The 23,547-nt window shown below is 39.0% G+C and overlaps 1 protein-coding gene across 6 annotated transcripts in view; it reads left to right on the top strand.

The window, feature by feature from the left end:
• The first annotated feature begins 1,538 nt into the window (after nucleotides 1-1,538).
• The window catches only part of LOC309660641 (UPF0524 protein C3orf70 homolog), a 102,754-nt gene continuing 80,745 nt past the window's right edge, over nucleotides 1,539-23,547 (top strand). For all 6 annotated transcript variants that reach the window (XR_014263504.1, XR_014263505.1, XR_014263506.1 and 3 more), the window contains exon 1: nucleotides 1,539-2,283. Coding sequence is in view for 1 of the 6 variants with exons in the window: in XM_082461582.1 (XP_082317708.1) it covers nucleotides 2,088-2,283 (196 nt within the window). In the remaining 5 variants the exon portion in view is untranslated. The remainder of the gene's footprint in view (nucleotides 2,284-23,547) is intronic.

Raw genomic sequence — 23,547 nt, 5'->3', positions numbered from 1 at the left:
GTCTCTCTTCAACCCCTAATAAATGAAGCCTTCACTAGAGTCAGACATATGCAAATTACATTTCCCTTCTTAAGCCAAGGTTAAATAAAAGGGAAGATTGCTTATGGCAGTGAGGATTTTCAGAACTTGAAGATGAATTTGGTTATTTCAAATCCATGATGAGTCTCCTTGTCAGTGCAAAACAGGAAAGGAATAAAGTAATAGAGAAGGTGGACCTGGGCATAAACATGTTCCCACACAGCATTTATACTGAAAGGCTTTGTTGTTGTTCCCTGAACCTTGGCAATTACTGGCATTGTCCTCTGCTCTGAAAAATGTTTGGCAAGCAGCAAGAGGAGGTCCCCTCCTTTTCTGTGTTCAAGGCTGGGTTCTGGCCTTGTTGCAGGGAAACGCTAATTCCCAACTGTGCTCCCTGGGAGCGAATGGTTTGTTTTCTCTTCACTGAACTCTGCCCGGGGTGGGTTCTCAGCAGCAGAGCCTAGCATGGAAAATCTGTTTGGAGCAACTTGTCCTCAAGAGGGAAAAAGGCAAGCTGATTGGGTGGGAGAGTTGCAGGCGCCTTCAGGGCCAGTTACACCTGCTGGCCAGGGTGGGCATTAACACACAAAGGCACACAGAGTCCATGGCAAACACGAGTCTTGTTTGTATGCCCACAAACACACATACTGCACACACCCAACTCCACCCGCATACACCGCGCACATACACTCAATATGCCAGTCATATGCACACTGCCACATACATACCACACACACATACACACATGCTATGTAACAACCGTGCCCACCACACCCCACGTACACATGGATACACACACATACTCAGCTACTCGAATATCACACACAGAACATATATACCCTACCACACATAAGCACACCACTGACACTCCACATTGGTCACATGCATCCATGCCACATACACGTGTATACACACACCTCATATCACACAGTCCACATACCAGTCACAGGCATCATGCACACCGCACATGTACCATGTACTCACTTAACAACACATCCAATTACACACACACCACACCTACTCCACATAACAAGCATACACGTCCACACATCACATACACGCCAAAATACACACACGCGACACATTCCACATACCAGTCCCGTGCATCGCACTTCCCGTGCATCTCTTTTACACACACACACACACACACCACGGCACCCAGCTTGGTTACTTTCCCCCTCAGCAAGGCGGGGCTGCAGCCTCGGGCTGAGACCTGGGCGGGCGGTGGTTACCAGGGGCCGCGAGGGGCTGGTGGCCGTGGCCGGGGACGTGCACCCCAGTGGCCGCGCTGGGAGCAGGAGGCGGCCCCGGGGGAGCGCGCGTCTGTTGCGTGCGCATGTGCGCGCGCCCCCAGGGGCCTGTGTGCCCAGACTCTCTGGGGGTTGTGTACGAGGCCAACGTGGGCCACGCGTGGGGAGAGGCTGTGCGTGTGAGAAAACCTTGCTCCCAGTTGCGCAGGAACCAGCCCACTAGACGTCCGGGAGGGCGTGTCCTCAGCGTGCACAGCCCTCTGCGGAGTGTGGACGTGTGTGTCGGAGGGGAGTGTGTGGGAGGGGAGTGTGTGTGGGGACTGAGTGTGGGAAGTGTTCGTGGAAGCTGGCCTGCGTGTGAAAACCGAGCCGCCGAGGCGGGTGTGTTCCTAACGGCCCTCCGTCGGTCGGGCTCAGCCTCTGGGGACTGAGTGTGCGGCGGCTGCAGGGGGAGGCCAACGACCCAGTACCCAAGCCCGGCATGTGTTAGGAGGCGGGGTTGGCGGAGGGACTCGTGGCGTCTGCCGGAGCCGGCGCGTGCGCGTGCGCGTGCGCGTGGGGGCGCGGCGCGCGCCACGGCGGAGGGAAAGCGGCAGCCTGCCCAGACCCCGGTCGCACCCCGGGGCGGCTCCTTTGCTAACCTGGGACTGCTGCGCTCCCGCCGCCGCCGCCACCGCCACCGCCACCGCCACCTCCAAGCGCTGGCGTGACTCCCAGCCCGCGCCCCGCCCTCCCGTGTCCGCAGCCGGCTCGGCTTCCTACCCGCCCAGACGCTGCTCCTCCCGAGCTCCGGGTCTCGGTTCCGCGGAGGGAGAGGAAATGAGTGCGGCCGCGGCGCCGGCGCCCGAGCGCGGTTGGAAGAGCGAGAAAGTGGACGAGGCTCAGGCCCTGGCGCGGAGTTGCGCCGCCCGCAGACCCGACTTCCAGCCGTGCGACGGGCTCTCAATCTGTGCCACGCACAGCCACGGCAAGTGCTTCAAGCTGCACTGGTGCTGTCACCTCGGATGGTGTCACTGTAAGTCGAGCCTCATCTACCCGCCTTCCGCCGCGGTCCCGGGGCGCCCGCGGGGCCGTCCGGGGTCGCGGCAGGGACTCTGCGGCCTGGGGGGCTCCGGGCTGGGCCGGGGCTGCTCTGCCGCAGGCCGGGGCCACCCTGGGGTCCGGGCAGCGGGAACTGCCCTCGTGCCGGACCAGTGGTGTCGGCGCTGCCTTGGCAACGAGGTGAAATTCGTGGGGAGCCTAGCTTTAGCCACTTCTACAAAAGGGGAGATTTCCTGTCCCAGGAAAATGGGATATATATATATTAAAAAAAATTTTTTTTTTCCATTTTGTTTTTCAACCGAAACGACCAGGCAGTGTGTTGAAAAAGGGTAGACAGCAGTCAGAGTTGACGACAACCGAAGGGGAAGCCTTTTTTCAGGGCTGGTGGTTAAAAGATGCTCCCCTCTTTTTATCACTTTTGTCTTAACGGGCTGCTATTTAAAAAAAAGGGAGCCCTTGGAATTACAATCGTAGCCCATTTCTTGTATCCAGATTGAGAAAGTGCTAAAGTGTGAGGGACTGCTTCCAAGAAGTTAATATTAACAGTTTGGAAGGGTGAACTGCTTGAATACCCAGTTCCAGCATATAGAGCCAGTGTATTCTAGAGAGTGTTTTAAAATTACAAAAATAAAATGAATGAAAATAAGCTTCAGTAATCTTAAACCAATTTATAGAAGTAAATGGTCTAGACCTTTCTCTATGTTTATCCCGCCTGTGATTTTTAAAATGGATTTAAGTAGCCATTTAATCAGCTTCATAATTTGATTAGTTCATGGAATTTGGCCCGCTATATCTGGTGAATTATTTCTTTTTAGAAATATATTCTAAACTTAGTTTCCACATAACGTTATAATAGAGGGGTTTGGAGTGCTTATTTAGGACACAAATTCTCAAAGTGATCTTAAATTAAAATTATTTTTTCCTTGTTGGTTAGAAAAAAATGGCTCCCAACAAGAGATGCAGTACTATAGCAGATCCTTATTTATATTAATTGAACATAATATATTTCTAAAAATTTTTTTCAGACTTTTTATTTTGAAAAATTTCGAACATACGCAACACTGAAAGAGGATCACTGTAGTGTTATACACCTAGATTAACAACTCTTAACATTTTGCCACATTTGCTTTACTCTCTAGACTTTTTAAAAAGTTTTTTTTCCATAATATTTTAAATTGAATTTATGACTTCGAGGATAGAGAATTCTTACATTTTCTTTACAAATATAAGGCACATTGAACAGTACTCATTTTTTTTGCATTCTCTGTGCTGATGGGTCAGTTTCTTCCTATATTGCGTTATTCCTGTTGCTCTCAGATCCATTCCTAATTATATGGCATTGCTTCAGTGATGGACAGTGTACAAAGTTGGAACACTGTGGGAAACCTGTGATGCTGTAGTACACAAGTAGGATGAATCTGGTGAGTCCATTTCCTGAGGAAGTACGGAAAGAATCATAGTGTAGAAGGTGAGGAACATTAAAAATGACCCAGTTCAATGCCTGTCTTATTTCATCATTCTCCTCTTTAAGTACACCATTACTGATGGGAACCTTGCAGTCTACTCAGGCAGCCTCTTCCTTCATTAGACAGCTTTGACTCTTAAAATGCTCTTCCTTATATGGAGCTGAAATCAGTTACGTTAGAACTTCTTTCCATTGCTCCTATTTCTACCTTATGAAATCATATAGAACAATCTAAAGCTTTTTTAGATCAAATCTGTTTCAACTCTTCAGATATACACATGAATTTCTCACAGATATAGACTATCCTTTTCCTGTATCCCCAGTCACAGTCACAGTCACAATGTCTGGCCAGAAATAGGTTTGAAATTCACGTTTGTTGAATGACTGAATGAAGGTAGCCATTGTTTTCCTCTCAAGGCATTGCTTTGTCCTATTTATAAATCTCCATTCCCTCCTGCCTTTCCTTTAATGGTATTCAGGCCCCTAAGCATCCTGGTTTTTCTGTTCTGAACATGTGCCAGTATGGTTATGATCCTTTGAAGACAGTGACCCATAGAAGGGTACATCATATCTCAGTTGTGGTCTCATCTGTCCAGAGTTAAGCAGGACTGCTGTCGCCCGTGTTTGAGATACTACTGCTGCAGCTAGCATCACATTAGTTTTTCTTGTTTCCACATCATATTGAGCTTGTTGCTGTCAGATTGAACTAAGCTTGATGTGAACTAAGCCATTAAGCCTCTTTTTTGTTTGTGTGTTTGTTTTACATTTGTGGTATAAGTTACAGCGCTTGCCTGTCTCACAGTTATACGTATGTATTTGGATATGGGTACTCATTGATCCCTTAGATATATTTTCCTCTTATTGGTAAAATTGTTGAACAGGGAAAGGCCACAGATGAAAGTCCTGAACTGCCCTTCAGGTTGATAACAATTCATTAATGAGCACTTGTTGTTATGGTCGTTAAACAGTTACCTCACTACCTAATTGTACCGTTATCCATCTTCTGTTTATCTTATCCATATGGGTATAATGAGAACCTGGTCAAATACTTTGTTGAAATTCTACCAACATACTACTTTTACATCTTTTTGATGTGTGATGTCTGTCTATCTGTAAAGATACTCGTAAAAAAAAAAAAAAAAACAGAAAGGAAATTAGATTAGTCTGGTACAACACAGGTTGGTTCCACAAATGCTTAACATTTTCTTTTCTAAGTGATTAGAAGCTATTTTTTAAATAAATAATCTGAATTTAGAAAAGGATGGACATTGAGTATACTGGACTGTTGGCAATTCTTTCTTTCTTTTTTTTTTTTTTTTTAATCAGGCCTACATTCATTTCCTCTTTGCTAGTCTTTGGCAGCCCTCTGGGTCTCTGTGCTTCCTCCACTGGCGGTGGTTCGGTGATCACATCCAAGAGCAGCTTCAGTTCGTTAAGAGCAGCGAGGTGCTCTGTTACAGTGTCCTCACCTATACTAGGCACCAATTCTTTCTACCTTTTTTAAGCCCAAATATTATTTTTCTTGAACAGAAGCAGAGTTAACGTATTTGAGAGGTTCTACTTCTTTTGGCATTCATGAACACAACATCAGGCCTAAGCAGAATTCCCTTAATTTTGTTGAACATGTATAGTGCGCCTTCTCTTTATGAGACATTATTATGGAAACAGGAATACAGCTATGAATACAGCTGGATCATGCCCTGTAAGCAGAGTGTAAGGGTGTGATCCATGCTGTGTTTATTTTTGTATTCCTTTAAAATCACAAGTGATGTGGGTGAAAAAACTACCAGCTTGTTCACCAAGTCAGAAAATGCTAAAATAGGAGGACTACCTTGAGGTGCTTGAGAGAGGAAATTCAGAACAAATAAAAGAAAGTCAGTTTTATATGGTTGATGTTAAACTTGTGAAATGTATAACCTTATGAAGTAGAAAAGGCTGAAAATACACACCTGTTCATAAAAGACATAAAATATGTGTATGTTGAAAGATGCAGTGCTTGATGTAGAGGAAATAATTAGTATATTTGGGTAATAACTGATTTTGAGGACTATGGGAGGAGAACTATATATCTGTCAAAGACAGATTATTGGGCTGAATAAACTGTGACCCTGAATCTGTAACTTTATTTATTTATTTTCCTAGTAAGGAGTGATATTGGGTTGAATTAACAAATGAACGAGTGAAGGATTCTAAGAAGAGTTTTGAGAGAGAAAAAGACATGACTTGGATAGGGAAGAGGAATGGGAAAGAATAAATCATATGCAGATATTGTAAAGTAGATTTTTTTTGTGGCTTGAGTAGGTAGAATATTTAGAAGAAACAAGAAATTTGATTGTTGAGATGTTAGGGAGGGATGAACAGGAAAGGTGGGGAAGTTTCAGTTGATAGAGACCTTGGCATGATAGTGATAAAATGGGTTGTGGGGGAATGAAGTCAGCAAGGGAGATTATTTTCGTATTAGTGTAAAAAATAGGTTGAAATTCATGCAGCAATATGCACTTAATGGAAATCGGAATAGATTAAATTTGGAAGAGGAGGAAGAGGAGTTATAAAGGATAACTTCTAGATTTCTAGAATTTTGCCTTATGCAGCTTGGATGGATGGTGATGCCATTCATTCAGTAACAACAAAATACTGGAGAAGAACTAGGTTTGGTTGATCATGGAATCATGAACCCACGAAGACCATGAATCCAGTTTTGTATCTGTGGAGTTTAAGTTGCTTTGTCATAGCATGGTGATGTCAGTCGGCAGTTGGATATAGGGGATCTGGAACTTGGAGAAGTCTGCACTAGAGATAATATGGAAGTCATTTACTTCTTTATAGATTGCAGTTGTAACCATGATGAAGCGTGAGATTGCCAAGGGAGAGACTGCAGTATGAGAAATGAAGAAAACCATTAGGCTTTCCCTTTAGAACACTAACATTTAGAGGCTGGTTACAGGAGGATGAGCTGGCAGTAGAGTCTGAGAAGAGATGGCCAGAGAAGAAAAATCTTAAAGTATGGTATTGCAGAGGCCAAGGGAAATGAGTACTTTAATAAAGAGTATGAAAATGAAATCAGTTTTCAGCAGGTTATTTCTTAGATATTGGTGAAATATGGAAATAATGATTTTATTACTGATGAAGAGGATGAAAGGTTTAATCCTGCCACAGTAACTTCAGGAATATACTTAATTGCATTATTAGTCAAAGCTGTTTGAGATGGTGAATTCTTCAAGAGAGAAAAATAAAATGGCAGGAGAGGAGAATTAGGACACAAAGGTAATAATTAATATTTATTGAGTGATTACTTTGTGCCAGAGTAAGGAGATTATGCTAAGCACTCAATAGCCAATTATGTCATTATGTCCATTCTGTAGTGGAGGAAAAAGGCTTAAAGGAGTAACTTTCCCGTGGGCACATAGCTAGTAAGGAGTAGAGCCTTGGATTTGGATCCATGTCTATCTGATTCTAGGACCTGGACGCTTAACCACCATAGGTGCTGTGGAGCAATTTAAAGTTAATGAGCAGGGCTTCCCTGGTGGTGCAGTGGTTGAGAGTCCACCTGCCAATGCAGGGGACACGGGTTTGAGCCCTGGTCTGGGAAGATCCCACATGCTGCGGAGCAGCTAAGCCCGTGTGCCCCAACTGCTGAGCCTGCGCTCTAGAGCCTGCGAACCACAACTACTGAGCCCACGTGCCACAACTCCTGAAGCCTGTACGCCTAGAGCCCGTGCTCCGCAACAGGAGAGGCCACCGCAATGAGAGGCCTGCGCACCTCAATGGAGAGTGGCCCCTGCTCGCTGCAACTGGAGAAAGCCTGCGCGCAGCAACGAGGACCCAACACAGCCAAAATTAAATAAATTTTAAAAAAAGTTAATGAGCAAAATCAACAGAGTTTTTAGGCCTTGTTAAAACCAGTGATGGGAAAGTTTTTAAGAAATAGGTGGCAAATTGTATCAATTGCCATAGTGAAATACAAAAGAGTGGGAACCGTAAAGAGGTCACTGAATATGGTGGGGAATGAAGTCCGAGTTAAGAGCTATCAAAGCAAAAGTGATTAGAGGGTGTCAGGGGTGGGTGGAGGTGAGGGAGTGTATGTGGTATAATGTTGGTACCATCAGCAGAACTCAGCTGTATTGGCTTAATAAAATCACACAATGGGTGAGCTCAGTTTTCTGCAGCAGACATCTTAAAAGATGTCTGTCTCTTTCAGGTTGAAAGCAGGAAGAGTGGCACTTGATGTAGTCTAATAGATGATATTAACATATCTAAAGAAAGACTGTTACAGCAGAAGGTAGATGGGCAGCAATGAATTATAGAAAAATGGGAGTTGGTGAGGCAGAATTTGGAAGTGTTTTTTGCAGACTGTTCAGAGAAGGTGGCACTGCCTAGAGGCTTACACGTCTGGTCCCTGTGACTGGACTATCCCAGCAAATGTTTGGTTATAACTTGGCTTCTTATTTATAGATTTCCTATAGGGAGAGAAAGAGCTGATTAGAGGATTTAACTGTCAGGAGGGGCAAATACACTTCTCTCCACTAGTTAGTATGTTAGCATTGTGGTTTTTGCGTTACTCTATTTGTTCTATTTTCCTGCTTTACACAACCCCCAAAATCAAGTTCTGACTTCCCCAGGGTAATGCCAGTTGGTTTTCCTAAGGGGCAACTCAGTCATATCAATAACAGAAGCTACAGAAAATATATTTAAGGTTGTTTGACTGTGAAAACTAGCAAAAAACGGAGTGGTAGTTTGATTCGATGGAGGAGCCAACTGAAGCTTTTTTCTACTAATGAGGGTTCTTTACATGTCTGGTGGTTAAAGGAAGAGGATACAGGTGTTACCGTGCAAAGGTGAAATCAAGTTCTGAGTGAGTTTCCTCAGAGCTTTTCCAGAGATAGAGAAAGCTGATAGGTATTTTTCCATCCAAGTGGTGCTTCAGTAATGGACACACACCAACTTCAGTGATAACAGGTAACACACCTGTTGCTTATATTGCAGGCACAGTGGTAACCTTTTTGCATGTGTTAGCTCATTTACACCTCACAGCAACCTTGTGAAGTAGGTACTGTTATTATCCTCATTTTTTAGATTAGGAAACTTGCCGAGTAGCCCTGGCCACATGTGGTCAATGTGCATTAGAATCTCACAAACCGGATGGTAACCAGGTCTCTGGGTTTCTTGGTTCCACTCAGGGTACAGTGAGGAGGATTTCAGCTATTTAAAAATTTTTTTCGAACAAGGAGGATTTAAATAAGTAAAATGAGAATGGTTTCTGATTTTAAGAGGGGGGCAATTACATGAATTATGAACATTTTTGGAGTGGTTGCAAACTCTATAAAACTCTGCTTTTAAAAAACATTTGATAACATATTTGTGTAATATGAAGGTTCAGTCATGTCACATCCTCAACTGCTCCCTAACTGGTGCAAGCCCTTTTTTTTGGTTAGATTTTCATACATACCATTAATTATTATTGGTTTCCAAGCCTGTTGAACTTAGGGATTTGAACCAAATAGCTTTTGAGGGCTTTTCTATGATAATTTCCTACATTATAACACCCTCACTTTAAGTTTGTTTTCTCATATTGTGAAATCTCATTAATTTACAAGAAGTAATATTTTCAGAGAAATTAAGTGTTATTAATTCCAAACAAATACAGGAACATATGTTTAACAGCTAACAGTTGTCTAGTAGAAGATGTGTTTCCTCGAAAAATAAGGAATGTTTTATACATAGAATGTGGAAGGCAGAGTGTAGTCCTATTAAGGGCAAGGGCTGTGGAGTCAGACACACCTGAGTTGAATCCTGGTTCTTCCATCCATTGGCAGTGTAACTTCCGACAGGTTACTCAACCTCTCTCAGCTTCAGTGTTCTGAAAAACAGGACTGAAAATCCTACTTCACAGGGTTGTTGTGAATATTATATGATGTAAAGCAGTACTTAGTGCAGGTGTTCAGCATCAGCCCCTCCTCAAAACAGACAAACAATGGAAATACTAGGTAGCCTGGTCATCCTGAGGGCAGGCTCTGGAGTTGGGCTTTGTGTTTGAATCCTGGCTCTGCCCACTTACTAGTTATATGGTTTGGGGGAAGTTACTTAACCTCCGTCTTTCAGTTTCATCATTTTTAATATGGGGATAATAACATAGTTACATGTTATTGTCATAGTGTGATGATTGTCAAAGTCCCCAATTCCAACTGCTTCCCCTTCCAAAAATGTCCTGCTTAACCTGGAATTCACTTTGTAACCATACTCATTTGTTCAGTTACACACTTCAACACAATACAGATGGTAAAATAATACATTTTAAATAGTATGACATTTAGAAATCGAGTTTTTAAATTGCCCTCACTGTTGAAAGGTCTATTTTATAATAGTTACTTTGTGGTGATTATCTGCTTTTTATCATGGAATCGTATATTGTACTCCCCACTCCCCTACTCCATCCTATTTTCCACCATTGTTAAGCAATGGATAGTTCTGGTTAATCAGGTATACCAGTTAATAGAGAACTGTCATATCAAACATGGGTTAACACATTTCAAAGGATCAGAATATTACAAAACTGTTAAAGTGAAACTGTACATATTTAACTTTAATGATTTAAAAGTCTTGTCACGATCCTGTAGCGATACTTAGCTGTTACTTGGAATACTGATTTTGTGTAGAAAAATGGCAAAAGTGCTAGTTAACAGAGGGGTCCTGGCTTTTAGAATGGTGGACAAAGTAGATTTAATTGTAGTTTTTGCAAGTTACTTTACTCAGAGTCACAGATTTTTTTGTTGTGTGTTTCTCCTGTTCTTACTGTTGGTTTGCTTTTGAATATCCTGATATTTAGCAGTATTCTGTAAGCACACTGCCAAAAACATGCAATATCTGAGTGCCAACAATATATGATAAATCCTTCCAGTTGTGTCTGCACAATGTCCCAAAACAGTCCATTCAGGACAAATTCTTTAACCTCCCTAGTGCTTATTTGTCTATTTAAAACTAGATTCTTGGTGTGATATAGAATGTATTTCTTCCTCTGTATCTCATTTAAACAGACCTTTAGTGAAATAAAAACACTAAGAGTGTAATTATTTGGTATTTTGTGGAATACTCTGTCTGTTAGAATCATTTGCTTTATCTTTCTGTCTACACACACACACATGCACACACATGGTTTTTTCTTAAACCATTTAAAAGTAAGTTGCAGACATGACATTTCACCTAAATGTTTCATCATGTGTCTTAAGAAAGAGGACATTTTTCTATGTAACCACAATACTAATCATACCTAAGATAATAACAGTAATTCAGGAGTACCATCTAACATACAGTTTCCTTTATCTTCAAAAAATGAATTTTATAGCTGACTTTTTTTTTTTCAATTTGGGATCCAGTCAAGATTCATACATCACATGGATATTTTAATGGCCTAGATTGTGGTGCTGGTTTCATGGGTGTATACTTATCTCCGAACTCATCACATTTTCTACATTGAATCTGTACAGCTTTTTCAGTGTCAGTCATACCTCAGTAAAATGGTTGAACAAGTGAAATAAATACAATGAGTGGAAAAAAAAGGTTCATGCATCACATTTCATTATTGTATCACTTTAGTATCTTCTTTAATCATTCTAGAATAATCACACTTTTTTTGGATGGTATTGAAATTTTTGAGGAGTCCAGATTAACTGCCTATACTGTCTCCCATATTTTAGATTTGCCTTTTTAGATTTAGGTTGAACATTTTTGTCTAGTTATTACATAGGTGAATATTGTACCTTTCTTACAGCATTACATGAGGAGACAAGTCAGTGTGTTCCACTAGTGCTGGTGCTAAAGTGATAACTGCCAAATCTGTCCATTATAAAAATATTGTTTCCCTTTGTTATTTTTCTTTTTAAAATTATTTTTGTCACTGTTTAAGAATAAGTAATCCGTGGGGTGATACTTTGACACTGAGTGAATATCCTGTTCCCCAACAAACTTTAACCCAGTGATTTTAGTATTGACTGAGGAGTCTTGTGTGAATCACTTATTTCATTGTTGTTGCAAAATAGTGATTTTCTAATTCTGTGATTCCTACCATTTGATGGCATTCTTTTGTAACAAAGAGGTTTCTATTCTCTACCTATATATATCCCTCTGTTTTAGGTTTTATTATAGACAACTTGATTCTTTTAATTTGTTATAATCAAGTAACATAATTTGTGTGTGTGTGTGTTTAGGTTTAAGATTTATAAAAAATAACAGAGAACACATATTACAGACATCAGAGTTCCCACCACCCAGATGGAACTGGTGTTTCCATTTGTTCATCACTCTTGCTTCAGATAAAGTTAGAGTCCTTGCTGCTTTCTTTCAGAGTCTCTTTCTCATCCTTCTCTCACCAGAAGCAGCCACTATCATGAATTTGGTGTGTATTCTACCAGTAAAGTTTGGGACTGCTTACACCATGCTTTCAGAGTTGGAAGGTATGTTAGGGTCTAATCTTTTCCTATTTTATTTTTATTTATTTATTTTTTAATTTTTAATTTTATTTTGGAGTATAGTTGATTAACAATATTGTGTTAGTTTCTGGTGTACAGCAAAGTGATTCAGTTATACATATATGTGGTTCTATTCTTTTTCAAATTTTTTCCCCATTTAGGTTATTACAGAATACTGAACATAGCTCTCTGTGCTATACAGTAGGTCCTTGTTGGTTATCTATTTTAAAAATAGTAGGGAGTATATGTCAATCCCAAGCTCCCAATTTATCCCCCTCCCCCACCCTTCCCTCCCCACCCCTGGTAACCATAGTTTGTTTTCGAAGTCTGTGAGTCTGCTTCTGTTTTGTAAATAAGTTCATTTGTATCATTGTTTTTTTAGATTTTGCACATAAACGGTATGATATAATATTTGTCTTTCTCTGTCTGAATTACTTCACTTAGTATGATAATCTCCAAGTCCATCCATGTTGCTGCAGAGGACATATTTCATTCTTTTTTTATGGCTGAGTAATATTCCATTGTATATATGTACCACATCTTCTTTATCCATTCATCTGTCAATGGACATTTAGGTTGCGTCCATGTCTTGGCTATTGTAAACAGCGCTGCAGTGAACATTGGGGTGCACGTATCCTGGGAAAACTATGGTTTTTCTCTGGATATATGCCCAGTAGTGGGATTGCTGGATCATGTTCTATTTTTAGATTTTTGAGGAACCTCTATACTGTTGTCCATAGTGGTTGTACCAATTTACATTCTCATCAACAGTATAGGAGGGTTCCCTTTTCTCCACACCCTCTCCAGCATTTATTGTTTGTAGACTTTAAAAAAAAATTTTTTTTTAAAAGGTATCTTTTTTATTTTTTTAATTTTTATTTATTTATTTATGGCTGTGTTGGGTCTTTGTTTCTGTGCGAGGGCTTTCTCCAATCGCGGCAAGCGGGGGCCACTCTTCATCGCGGTGCACGGGCCTTTCACCATCACGGCCTCTCTTGCTGCCGAGCACAGGCTCCAGACGTGCAGACTCAGCAACTATGGCTCATGGGCCCAGCTGCTCCGCGGCATGTGGGATCCTCCCAGACCAGGGCCTGGACCCGTGTCCCCTGCATTGGCAGGTGGACTCTCAACCACTACGCCATCAGGGAAGCCCTGTTTGTAGACTTTTTGATGATGGCTGTTCTGACTGGTGTGAGGTGATAGATACCTCATTGTAGGTTTTTTTTTTAATAAATTTATTTATTTATTTATTTATTTAATTTATTTTTGGCTGTGTTGTGTCTTCGTTGCCGCGCACGGGCTTTCTCTAGTTGTGGCGAGTGGGGGCTACTCTTTGTTGTGGTGTGTGGGTTTCTCATTGCGGTGGCCTCTCTTGTTGTGGAGCATGGGCTCTAGGCGTGTGGGCTTCAATAACTGTGGCACGTGGGCTCAGTAGTTGTGGCACGTGGGCTCTAGAGCACAGGCTCAGTAGCTGTGGTGCATCGGCTTGGTTGCTCCACGGCATATGGGGTCTTCCCGGACCAGGGCTCGAACCTGTGTCCCGTGCATTGACAGATGGATTCTTAACCACTGTGCCACTAGGGAAGCCCTCTCATAGTGCATTTTTCTAATAATTAGTGATGTTGAGCATCTTTTCATGTGCCTCTTGGCAATATGTATGTCTTCTTTGGAGAAATGTCTATTTAGGTCTTCTGCCCATTTTTTGATTGGGCATTGCCCATTTATTGAGCCACATGAGCTGTTTGTAGATTTTGGAGATTAATACCTTGTCAGTTGCATCATTTGCAAATATTTTCTCGCATTCTGTGGGTTGTCTTTTCGTTTTGTTTATGGTTTCCTTGTTGTGACGATGCTTTTAAGTTTAATTAGGTCCCATTTGATTTCTTTTTATTTCCATAATTCTAGGAGACAGATCAAAAAAGATATTGCTGTGATTTATGTCAAAGAGTGTACTGTCTCTGTTTTCCTCTAAGAGTTTTATAGTATCCTGTCTTACAGTTAGGTCTTTAATCTATTTTGAGTTTATTTTTGTGTATGGTGTTAAAGAGTGTTCTAATTTCATTCTTTTACATGTGGCTCTCCAGTTTTCCCAGCATCACTTACTGAAGAGACTGCCTTTTCTCCATTGTGTAGTCTTGCCTCCTTTGTTGTAGATTAATTGACCATCAGTGCGTGGGTTTATTTCTGGATTTTCTGTCCTGTTCCATTGATCTGTATTTCTGTTTTTGTGCCAGTACCATATTGTCTTGATGACTGTAGCTTTGTAGTATAGTCTGAAGTCGGGGAGCCTGATTCCTCCGGCTCTGTTTTTCTTTCTCAAGATTGCTTTGGCTATTTGGGGTTTTTTGTGTCTCCATACAAATTAGAAAATTTTTTGTTGTAGTTCTGTGAGAAATGCCATTGGTAATTTGATAGGGATTGCATTGAATCTGTGGATTGCCTCGGGTAGTATAGTCATTTTGACAATATTGATTCTTCCAGTACAAGAACATGGTATATCTTTCCATCTGTTTATGTCATCTTCAATTTCTTTCATCAGCATCTTATAGTTTTTGGAGTATACAGGTCTTTTGCCTCCTTATATAGGTTTCTTCCTAAGTATTTTATTCTTTTTGATGTGATGGTAAATGGGATTGTTTAATTTCTCTTTCTCCCTCTTCCATTGTTAGTATATAGGAATGCAGTAGATTTCTGTGTATTAATTTTGTATCCTGCAACCTTACCAAATTCATTGATGAATTCTAGGAGTTTTCTGGTCGCATCTTTAGGATTTTCTATGTATAGTATCATGTCATCTGCAAACAGTGACAGTTTTCTTTTTAAATTTGGATTCCTTTTATTTCTTTTTCTTCTCTGATTGCCATGGCTAGGACTTCCAAAAGGACAATTTGATTCTTTTTAATTTGTTATAATCAAGTATCATAAATTATTTTGATGTTCAAATTGTCTTAAATTTGGGCAGTGAGAGCTCCTTCAAGCTGGCTTCTGTGACCTTTTGACATGTTCCTGTCATTTTTTGAGCACTTTACTGCTTTCTGGAACAACAAGATGTTCCAGGCTTACCTAGTAATTTCCTCACCCCAGACCAGAAATTAGAAACCATTATCTGGGCTTTTAATGTGTTTATTTCTACTGGGATATTACTGCATGTTACTTTCAGTGGATAGACGTAGGAAGTGTGTGTGTGTGTGTGTGTCTTTCACCGTTCCCCATTCCAAAATTGTACCTCCCTTCTCTGTGGGCAAAAACCCTGGTTTCCATAATATCATAATATTTACTCATTTCTTCTATCTTCAGTTACACACAAGATAGTTTAGGAGTTATTACATTAGTACCATTACCAACAACCGATTACTAAAGTTCAAGATTCTTTGCTTGTTTTGGTTTTTAGAATATATATTGGAAAGGATTTATAGTCAGAACACTGTGTTCAAAAGTTTCTTGAATTAATTATTTTCTTGTATGTGGTTATGTTATCAGGTTAATTTATTTCTGATTTGAATCGATTTTGGGTATACTTTTTTCATCCTTTTTAAATTAAACTTTTTATTTTGAGATAATTTGTGGATTCACATGCAGTTGTGAGAAATAGTACAGAGAGCTCATGTGTTCTGTATTCAGTTTCCCAGTGGTAGCATTTTGCAGAACTGTAGTACGATATCACAACCAGGAAATTGACATTGATACAGACAGATTCAGGAGCATTTTTATCATTGCAAGCATACCTCATGTTGCCCCTTTATAGCCACACTCACTTTCCCTCTTGCCCCAACCCCTCATTAATCCCTGCCAATTGCTAATCTGTTCTCTATTTCTTTCATTTTGTCATTTCCAGAATGTTATATAAATGGATCATACAGTATGTAACCTTTGGGGATTGGCTTTTTTCACTCAGCATAATAATTCTCTGGAGGTTCCTCCAGGTTGTTTCATATATCAATAGCTCATTCCTTTTTATTGCTGAGTAGTGTTCCGTGGTGTACATGTACCACAGTTTGTTTATTCATTCACCCATTGAAGGACATCTGTGTTGTTTCCATTTTTCAGTTATTATAAATAAGCCTGTTATAATCCTTTGTGTATGGTTTTCTGTGTGAACAAAAGCCTTCAGTTTTCTGGGATAAATGCCCAGAAGCACAATTGCTGGGTTGTGTGGTAGTTGCACGTTTAGTTTTTTAAGAAACTGCTAAACTGTTTTCCATGGTTACCGTAACATTTTACATTCCCGTCAGCAATGTATGAGTGATCCAGTTTCTTCACCACATTCCTGTCAGCATTTGGTGGTGTTGCTATTTTTATTTTAGTGATTCTGATAGATGTGTACTGATCACTCATTTTAATTTTAATTTGCATTTACCTGATTGCTGACGTTCATGTGCTATTTGCCATTTGTATATCCTCTTTGGTGAAGTGTCTCTTCTCTGGTTTTTTTTTTAATACTTTATTTTTTTAGATCAGTTTTAGGTTTACAACAAAATCAAGAGGCAGGTATGGCGCTTTCCCATGTATTTTGCCGCTACACGTGCATAGCCTCCTCCATTATCATCTGTCAGAACTGTACATTTTTTTACCCAGGATGAACCTACATTGACACATCATAACCATCTAAAGTCCACAGTTTACCTTAGGCTTCACTCTTGGTATTGTACATTCTATGGATGTGGACAAGTATATAATGACATATATGCATCATTATAATATCATACAGAGTATTTTCACTGCCCTAATAATCCTCTGTGCTCTTCCTATTCATTTCATCCATCCCCTTGGAAACCACTGATCTTTTCATTGTCTCCATAGTTTTATTTTTTCCAGAATGTCATATAGTTGGAATCATATAGTATGTGGCCTTTTCAGACTGACTTTTTTCACTTAGTAATATGCATTTAAGGTTTCTCTATGTCTTTTCATGGCTTGGTAGCTCATTTCTTTTTAGTGCTGAATAATTCCATTGTCTGGATGTACCACAGTTTTTAAATTATTTTACTTTTTAAAAATTGAGGTATAACTGACATATTCGTTTCAGGTGTACAACTTAGTGATTCAGTATTTGTATATACTGTGAAATGATCATCGCAGTTTAAGTCTAGTTAACATCCTTTACCATACATAGTTACAGATTTTTTTTCTTGTGATGAGAACTTTTAAGATATACTCTCATAGCAACTTTCAAGTATACAGTAGAGTATTATTAACTATACTCACATTACATCTCCATGACTTATTTATTTTGTAACTGGAATTTTGTTCGTTTGACCATCTTTACTCATTTTGCCCATTCTCTCACCCTCCTGCCTCTGGCAACCACCAATCTGTTCCCTGTATCTGTGTATTCAGTTGTTTTGTTTTTGTTTTTGATTCCACATATAAGTGAGAATACATGGCATTTGTCTTTTTCTGTCTGACTTATTTCACTTAGTATAGTGCCCCAAGGTCCATCTATGTTGTCGCAAGTGGCAAGATTTCATTATTTTTTATGGGTGAATAATATCCCACATATATAGCACATTTTCTTTATTCATTCATCTGTTGGTGGACACTTAGATTATTTTAGTGTCTTGGCTATTGTAAATAATGCTGCAGTGAACTCGGGGGTGTGTATATCTTTTCAAATTCGCATTTTTATTTTCTTCAAATAAATACCCAGAAGTGGAATTGCTGGATCATATGTAGTTCTATTTTTAATTTTTTGAGGGACCTCCGTACCGTTTTCTGTAGTGGCTGCACCAAGTTACATTCCCACCAACAGCACACAAGGGTTTCCTTTTCTCCACACTTGTTATTTCTTGTTTTTTTGATAACAGCCATTCTAACAGGTATGAGGTGATATCTCATAGTAGTAGTTTTGATTTGCATTTTCTTGATGATTAGTGATGTTGAGCACCTTTTCGTGTACGTGTTGGCCATCTGTATATTTTCTTTGGAAAAAGGTCTATTCATATTCTTTGCATCATCATTTTTTAATCAGATTGTTTTTTTGCTATTGTATGAGTTCTTTCTATATTTTGGATATTAACCCATAATCAGTTATATGATTAGCAAATATTTTCTCCCATTGGGTAGGTTGCTTTTTCATTTTGTTAATGGTTTCCTTTCCTGTGCAGAAGCTTTTTAGTTTGATGTAGTCCCACCTGTTTATTTTTGCTCTTGTTCCCTTTGCTTTTGACATCATCTAAAAAAATCACTGCCAAGACTGATGTCAGGAAGCTGACTGCCTGTGTTGTCTTCCAGAAGTTTTATGGTTTCAGGTCTTACATTCAAGTCTTTAATCTATCTTGAGTTAATTTTTGTGTATGGTGTAAGATAGTGGTCCAGGTTCCTTCTTTTGTATGTGTCTGTCCAGTTTTCCCAACACCATTTATTGAAGAGACTGTTATTTCTGCATTGTGTATTCTTGGCTCCTTTGTTGTAAATTAACTGACCATATATGCCTGGGTTTGTTTCTGGGCTCTATTCTTTTCCATTGATCTGTGTGTGTTTTTATGTCAATATCGTATTGTTTTTATTACTCTAGTTTTGCAGTACAGTTTGAAATCAGGAAGCATGATACCTCCAGCTTTATTCTTCTTTCTCAAGGTTGTTTTGGCTATTTGGGGTCGTTTATACTACAGTTTCTTCATTCACCTAGTAAAGAACATTTTAGTTGCTTCCAAGTTTTGGCAATTATGAATAAAGCTACCATAAATATCTGTGTGCAGGTTTTTGTGTGGACATAAGTTTTCAGCTCCTTTGGGTAAATACCAAGGAGTGTGATTGCTGGATCGTATGGTAAGAGTCTGCCAAACTGTCTTCCAAAGTGATTGTATCATTTTTCATTCCCATCAGAAATGTGTGAGAGTTGCTTTTGCTCCACATCCTGTCCAGCATTGGTGTTGTCAGTGTTCCAGGTTTTGGCCATTCCAATAGGAATGTGTGCTGGTATCCGATTGTTTTAATTTGTAACTCACTAATGATGTAGAACATCTTTTCATGTTACCTGCCATCTGTATATCTTCTTTGGCGAGGTGTCTGTTAAGGTCTTTGGCCCATTTTTTAATTGGGTTGTCTTCTTAATGTTTTTTTTTTAATTAAATTAAATTAAATTTTTTATTTATTTTTGGCTGGGTCGGGTCTTAGTTGTGGCATGTGGGATCTTTGTTGAGGCATGTGGGATCTTGCGTTGTGGTGTGTGGGCTTCTCTCTAGTTGTGGCACACAGGCTCTAGGGTGCGTAGGCTCTGGTAGTTTGCGGCATGCAGGCTCTCTAGTTGAGGCACATGAGCTTAGTTGCCCCACGGCCTGTGGGATCTTAGTTCCCTGACCAGGGATCGAACCCGTGTCCCCTGCATTGTAAGGCGGATTCTTTACCAGTGGAACACCAGGGAAGTCTCTGTCTTTTTACTGTTGAGTTTTAAGAGTTCTTTGTACATTTTGGATAACAGTCCTTTATCAGATGTGTCTTTTTCAAATATTTTCTCCCAGTCTGTGACTTGTTTTCTAATTCTCCTGATGTTTTCTTTCACAGAGCAAAAATTTTTAATTTTAAATAAGTCAAGGTTATTAGTTATCTCTTTCATGGATCATGTCTTTAATGTATTTAAAAAGGCATCACCAGACATCCCTGGTGGTGCAGTGGTTAAGAATCCGCCTGCCAGTGCAGGGAATATGGGTTTGAGCCCTGGTCCAGGAAGATTCCACATGCTGCGGAGGAACTAAGTCCATGCACCACAACTACTAAGCCTGCGTGCCGCAACTACTGAAGCCTGCGCACCTAGAGCCCATGCTCCGCAACGAGAGAAGCCACCGCAATGAGAAGCCCGTGCACTGCAATGAAGAGGAGCCCCCACTTGCTGCAACTAGAGAAAGCCTGCATGCAGCAATGAAGACCCAATGCAGCCAAAAGTAAATAAATAAATTTATAAAAAAAAAGTAAAAAGACATCACCATACCCGAGGTCATCTAGATTTTTGCCTATTTTATCGTGCAGGAGTTTTATAGTTTTGCATTTTACCTTTAGGTCTGTGATCCGTTTTGGGTTAATGTATGTGAAGAGTAAAAGTCTGTGTCTAGATTTTATTTATTTGTGTTTGCATGTGTAAGTCCAGTTGTTCCAACACCATTTGTTGAAGAGACTTCTTTTGTTCTCTTCTACTTGGATTTTTTTTTTTTTTGCTGTTGAGTTTTGAGAGTTTTTTATATATTCTATGTACTAGTCCTTTGTCAGAAGAGTAGTTTGCAAATATTTTCTCCTAGTTCTGTAGTTTGTCTTTTCATCGTCTTACAGAGGCTTTTGTGGATCACAATGTTAAAATTTTGATGAAGTCAGATTTATAAACTTTTCCTTTTATGGATGATGCTTTTGGTGCTTTTTAGAACTCTTTGCCTAACTTGAGATCCTGAAGATTTTTTCCTATATTTTTTCTTAAAAGTGTTATAGTTTTAAGTTTTACATTTAAGTCTATAATCCATTTTGAGTTTTTGTATAAAGTGTCCATTTTTGATCAAGGTGGTTTTTTCTGTTTGTGTGTTTTTTGGTTTTTTTGCTTCAGCGGTATTTGTTGAAAAAGCAGTTTTTCCTTTACTGAACTGCATTTTGCACCTTTGTCAAAAACCATATTGTGTTAGTCTGTTTCTACACTTTCTATTCTGGTCCATTGATCTATGTGTCTGTTCTTCTGCTAATACCACACAGTGTTGATTACTATAGCTATAGAATGTGTCTTTAAATTGGGTAGATTGGTTCTTACCACTTTTTCTTTTTCAAAATTGTTTTAGCTATTCTAGTTCCTTTGCCTTTCATATGAATTGTAGAATAACCTTTTCTATATCTACAAAAATCTTGTTTGGATTCTGATAGGAATTGTGGTAGACCTATAAATCAGTTTTGGGGAGTTAAAATCTTTACAATGTTGAATCTTCCATTCCACGAACATGGCATATGCGTCCACTTATTCAGATCTTTGATTTCTTTCATCAGCATTGTGTAATTTTTAGCATGTAAGTCCCATACATATTTTGTTTGAGTTACACATAAGTATTTGCATTTTTAAAAATTGCAAATCGATTGAGTTTTTAATCTTGGTGTCCTTGTGTTTATTGCTAGTATATAGAAATATAATTGATTTTTACATGTTTATCTTGACTTCTCATGTGCAGGTAGGGACAGTTTTATTTTTTTGCTTCCAGTTCATGTGGCTTTCCCCTTCTCCCCCTTTTCTTACTTTGCTGCACTGGCTAGAGCTTCCAAAACTATGCTGAATAAGAGTGATGAGAGCAAATATCTGTGTCTTGTTCCCTTCTCCTTAGGAGGAAAGCATTAGATCTTTCACCCTTAATGTTAGTAGTAGGTTTTTTGTGGATTCTCTTTATCAAGTTGAGGAAATTCCTTTCTGTTCCTATGTTCTGAAAGTTCTTATTATGAATGAGTATTAAATTTTGTCAGATGCATCAATTGATAAGGTCATGTCATTTTTTTCCTCATTAGCTTCTTAATATTTTGAATTATATTTTCAGATACTGAACCAGCCTTCCACCCTGGAATAAACGTCACTTGGTTATGGTGTATAATTTTTTTTTTATATATTGCTGAATTCTATTTGTTAATAGTTTGTCAAGGATCTTTATGTCTATATTTATGAGGAGTGTTAGTCTCTAGTTTTCTTTTTTGTATTGTCTTTGGTTGTGTTATCAGGGTAATACTAGTTTTATACAATGAATTGGGAATTTTTTATCCCTAGCCTATTTTCTGGAAGAGGTTGTTTAGAATTGGTGCTATTTTTTCCTTAAACATTAACAACTGTTTAAGGGAACAGGTAATTTTTAAAATTACTAATTCAATACTGTATAGCACAGGAAAGTATATTCAGTGTTTTGTAATTAACTATAATGGAGAAGAATCTGAAAAAGATTATATATGTATATCTGAATCACTTTGATGTACACCAGAAACTAACACAACATTGTAAATCAACTATACTTCAATAAAAAAAAACCCCAAAGTTAAAATTAATAATTCAGCTTCCTTATAAAGCATATTCAAATTATTGCCAATGGGTGAGTTGTGGTAGTTTGTAATTTTTGAGGAATTGGTCCATTTCATTCTAAGTTGTCAAATTTATGTGTGTAGAGTTGTTTGTAGTAGTCCCTAATTATACTTTTGATGTCTTCATGGTCTTTGGTAATACCCCCTGCTTCATTCCTGGTACTGGTACTTTGTGTCCTTTCTCTTTATTATTATTTTTTAATCACTCTTGCTGGAGGTCTGTTAATTTTATTGACCTATTTGAAGAACTAGCTCTTGTTTCATTTATTTTCTCTATTATTTTTCTGTTTTCAATGTCATTGATTTCCTCTCTCGTCTTTATTATGTCCTTCTTTCTGTTCTGCTTGCTTTGAGTTTATTTTGTGCTACCCTTTTTTTTTAGTTTCTTAAAGGTGGGAACTTAGATTATTGGTTTGAGACTTTTCCTCTTTTCTAATGTGTGCAGTTATTGCTATCAAAGTCCATCTCAGTATTGCTTTAGCTGTACACCACAATTTTGATATGTTTTATTTTAATTTTCATTAAACTCAGTGTATGTTTTGATCTCTCTTGATATTTCTTTCTGATTCATGGATTATTTAGAAGTGTTGTTCAGTTTCCAAGTGTTTGGAGATTTTTGATATATTTTTGTTAATTGGTTTCTAGTTTTATCACAGAACACACATTGTGTGATTTAATTCTTTTAAATCTGTTGAGGTTTGTTTTATGACCCAGGATATGGTCCCAGTGTCATGGGCACTTAAAAAGTCTGGGTATTCTGCTGTCGTTGGGTAAAGTGTTCTATAAACGTCTATTAGATCCTGCTGGTTGCTTGTATTGGTGAGTACATCCTTGTTTGTTTTCTATCTAATATGTTCTGTCAGTTGTTGAAAAAGGAGTGTTGATGTTTCATAATTAATTGTGGATTTGTCTTTTCCTCCTTTCAGGTCTGTCAGTTTTTGCTTTGCATATATTTGCAGCTCTGTTTTTTGGTGCATACACATTTAGAATTGCTGTGTCTTCTTGTTAGATGACCCTTTTATCATCATCTAATATCTCTCTATCTCTGGTAATTTTCTTTGCTTTGAAGTCTACTTTATGTGATATTAATATAGGCATACCTGCTTCCCTTTGATTAATGTTTTCATGACATATCTTTCCCCTTTTTTTATTTCCAAACTGCCTGTATTGGTAAATTTGAAGAGAGTTTCTTATATACAGCATAAGTTGTTTTTTAAGCCACTATGCCAATCTCTTTTAATTAGACCATTTACACTTAATGTAATTATTGATAAGTCAGGAATTAAGTCTG

This window comes from Balaenoptera physalus, assembly GCF_965194825.1.
Source record: "Balaenoptera physalus genome assembly, chromosome: 4".
NCBI lineage: Eukaryota > Metazoa > Chordata > Mammalia > Artiodactyla > Balaenopteridae > Balaenoptera > Balaenoptera physalus.
This window is presented reverse-complemented; position numbering and strand designations above follow the sequence as displayed.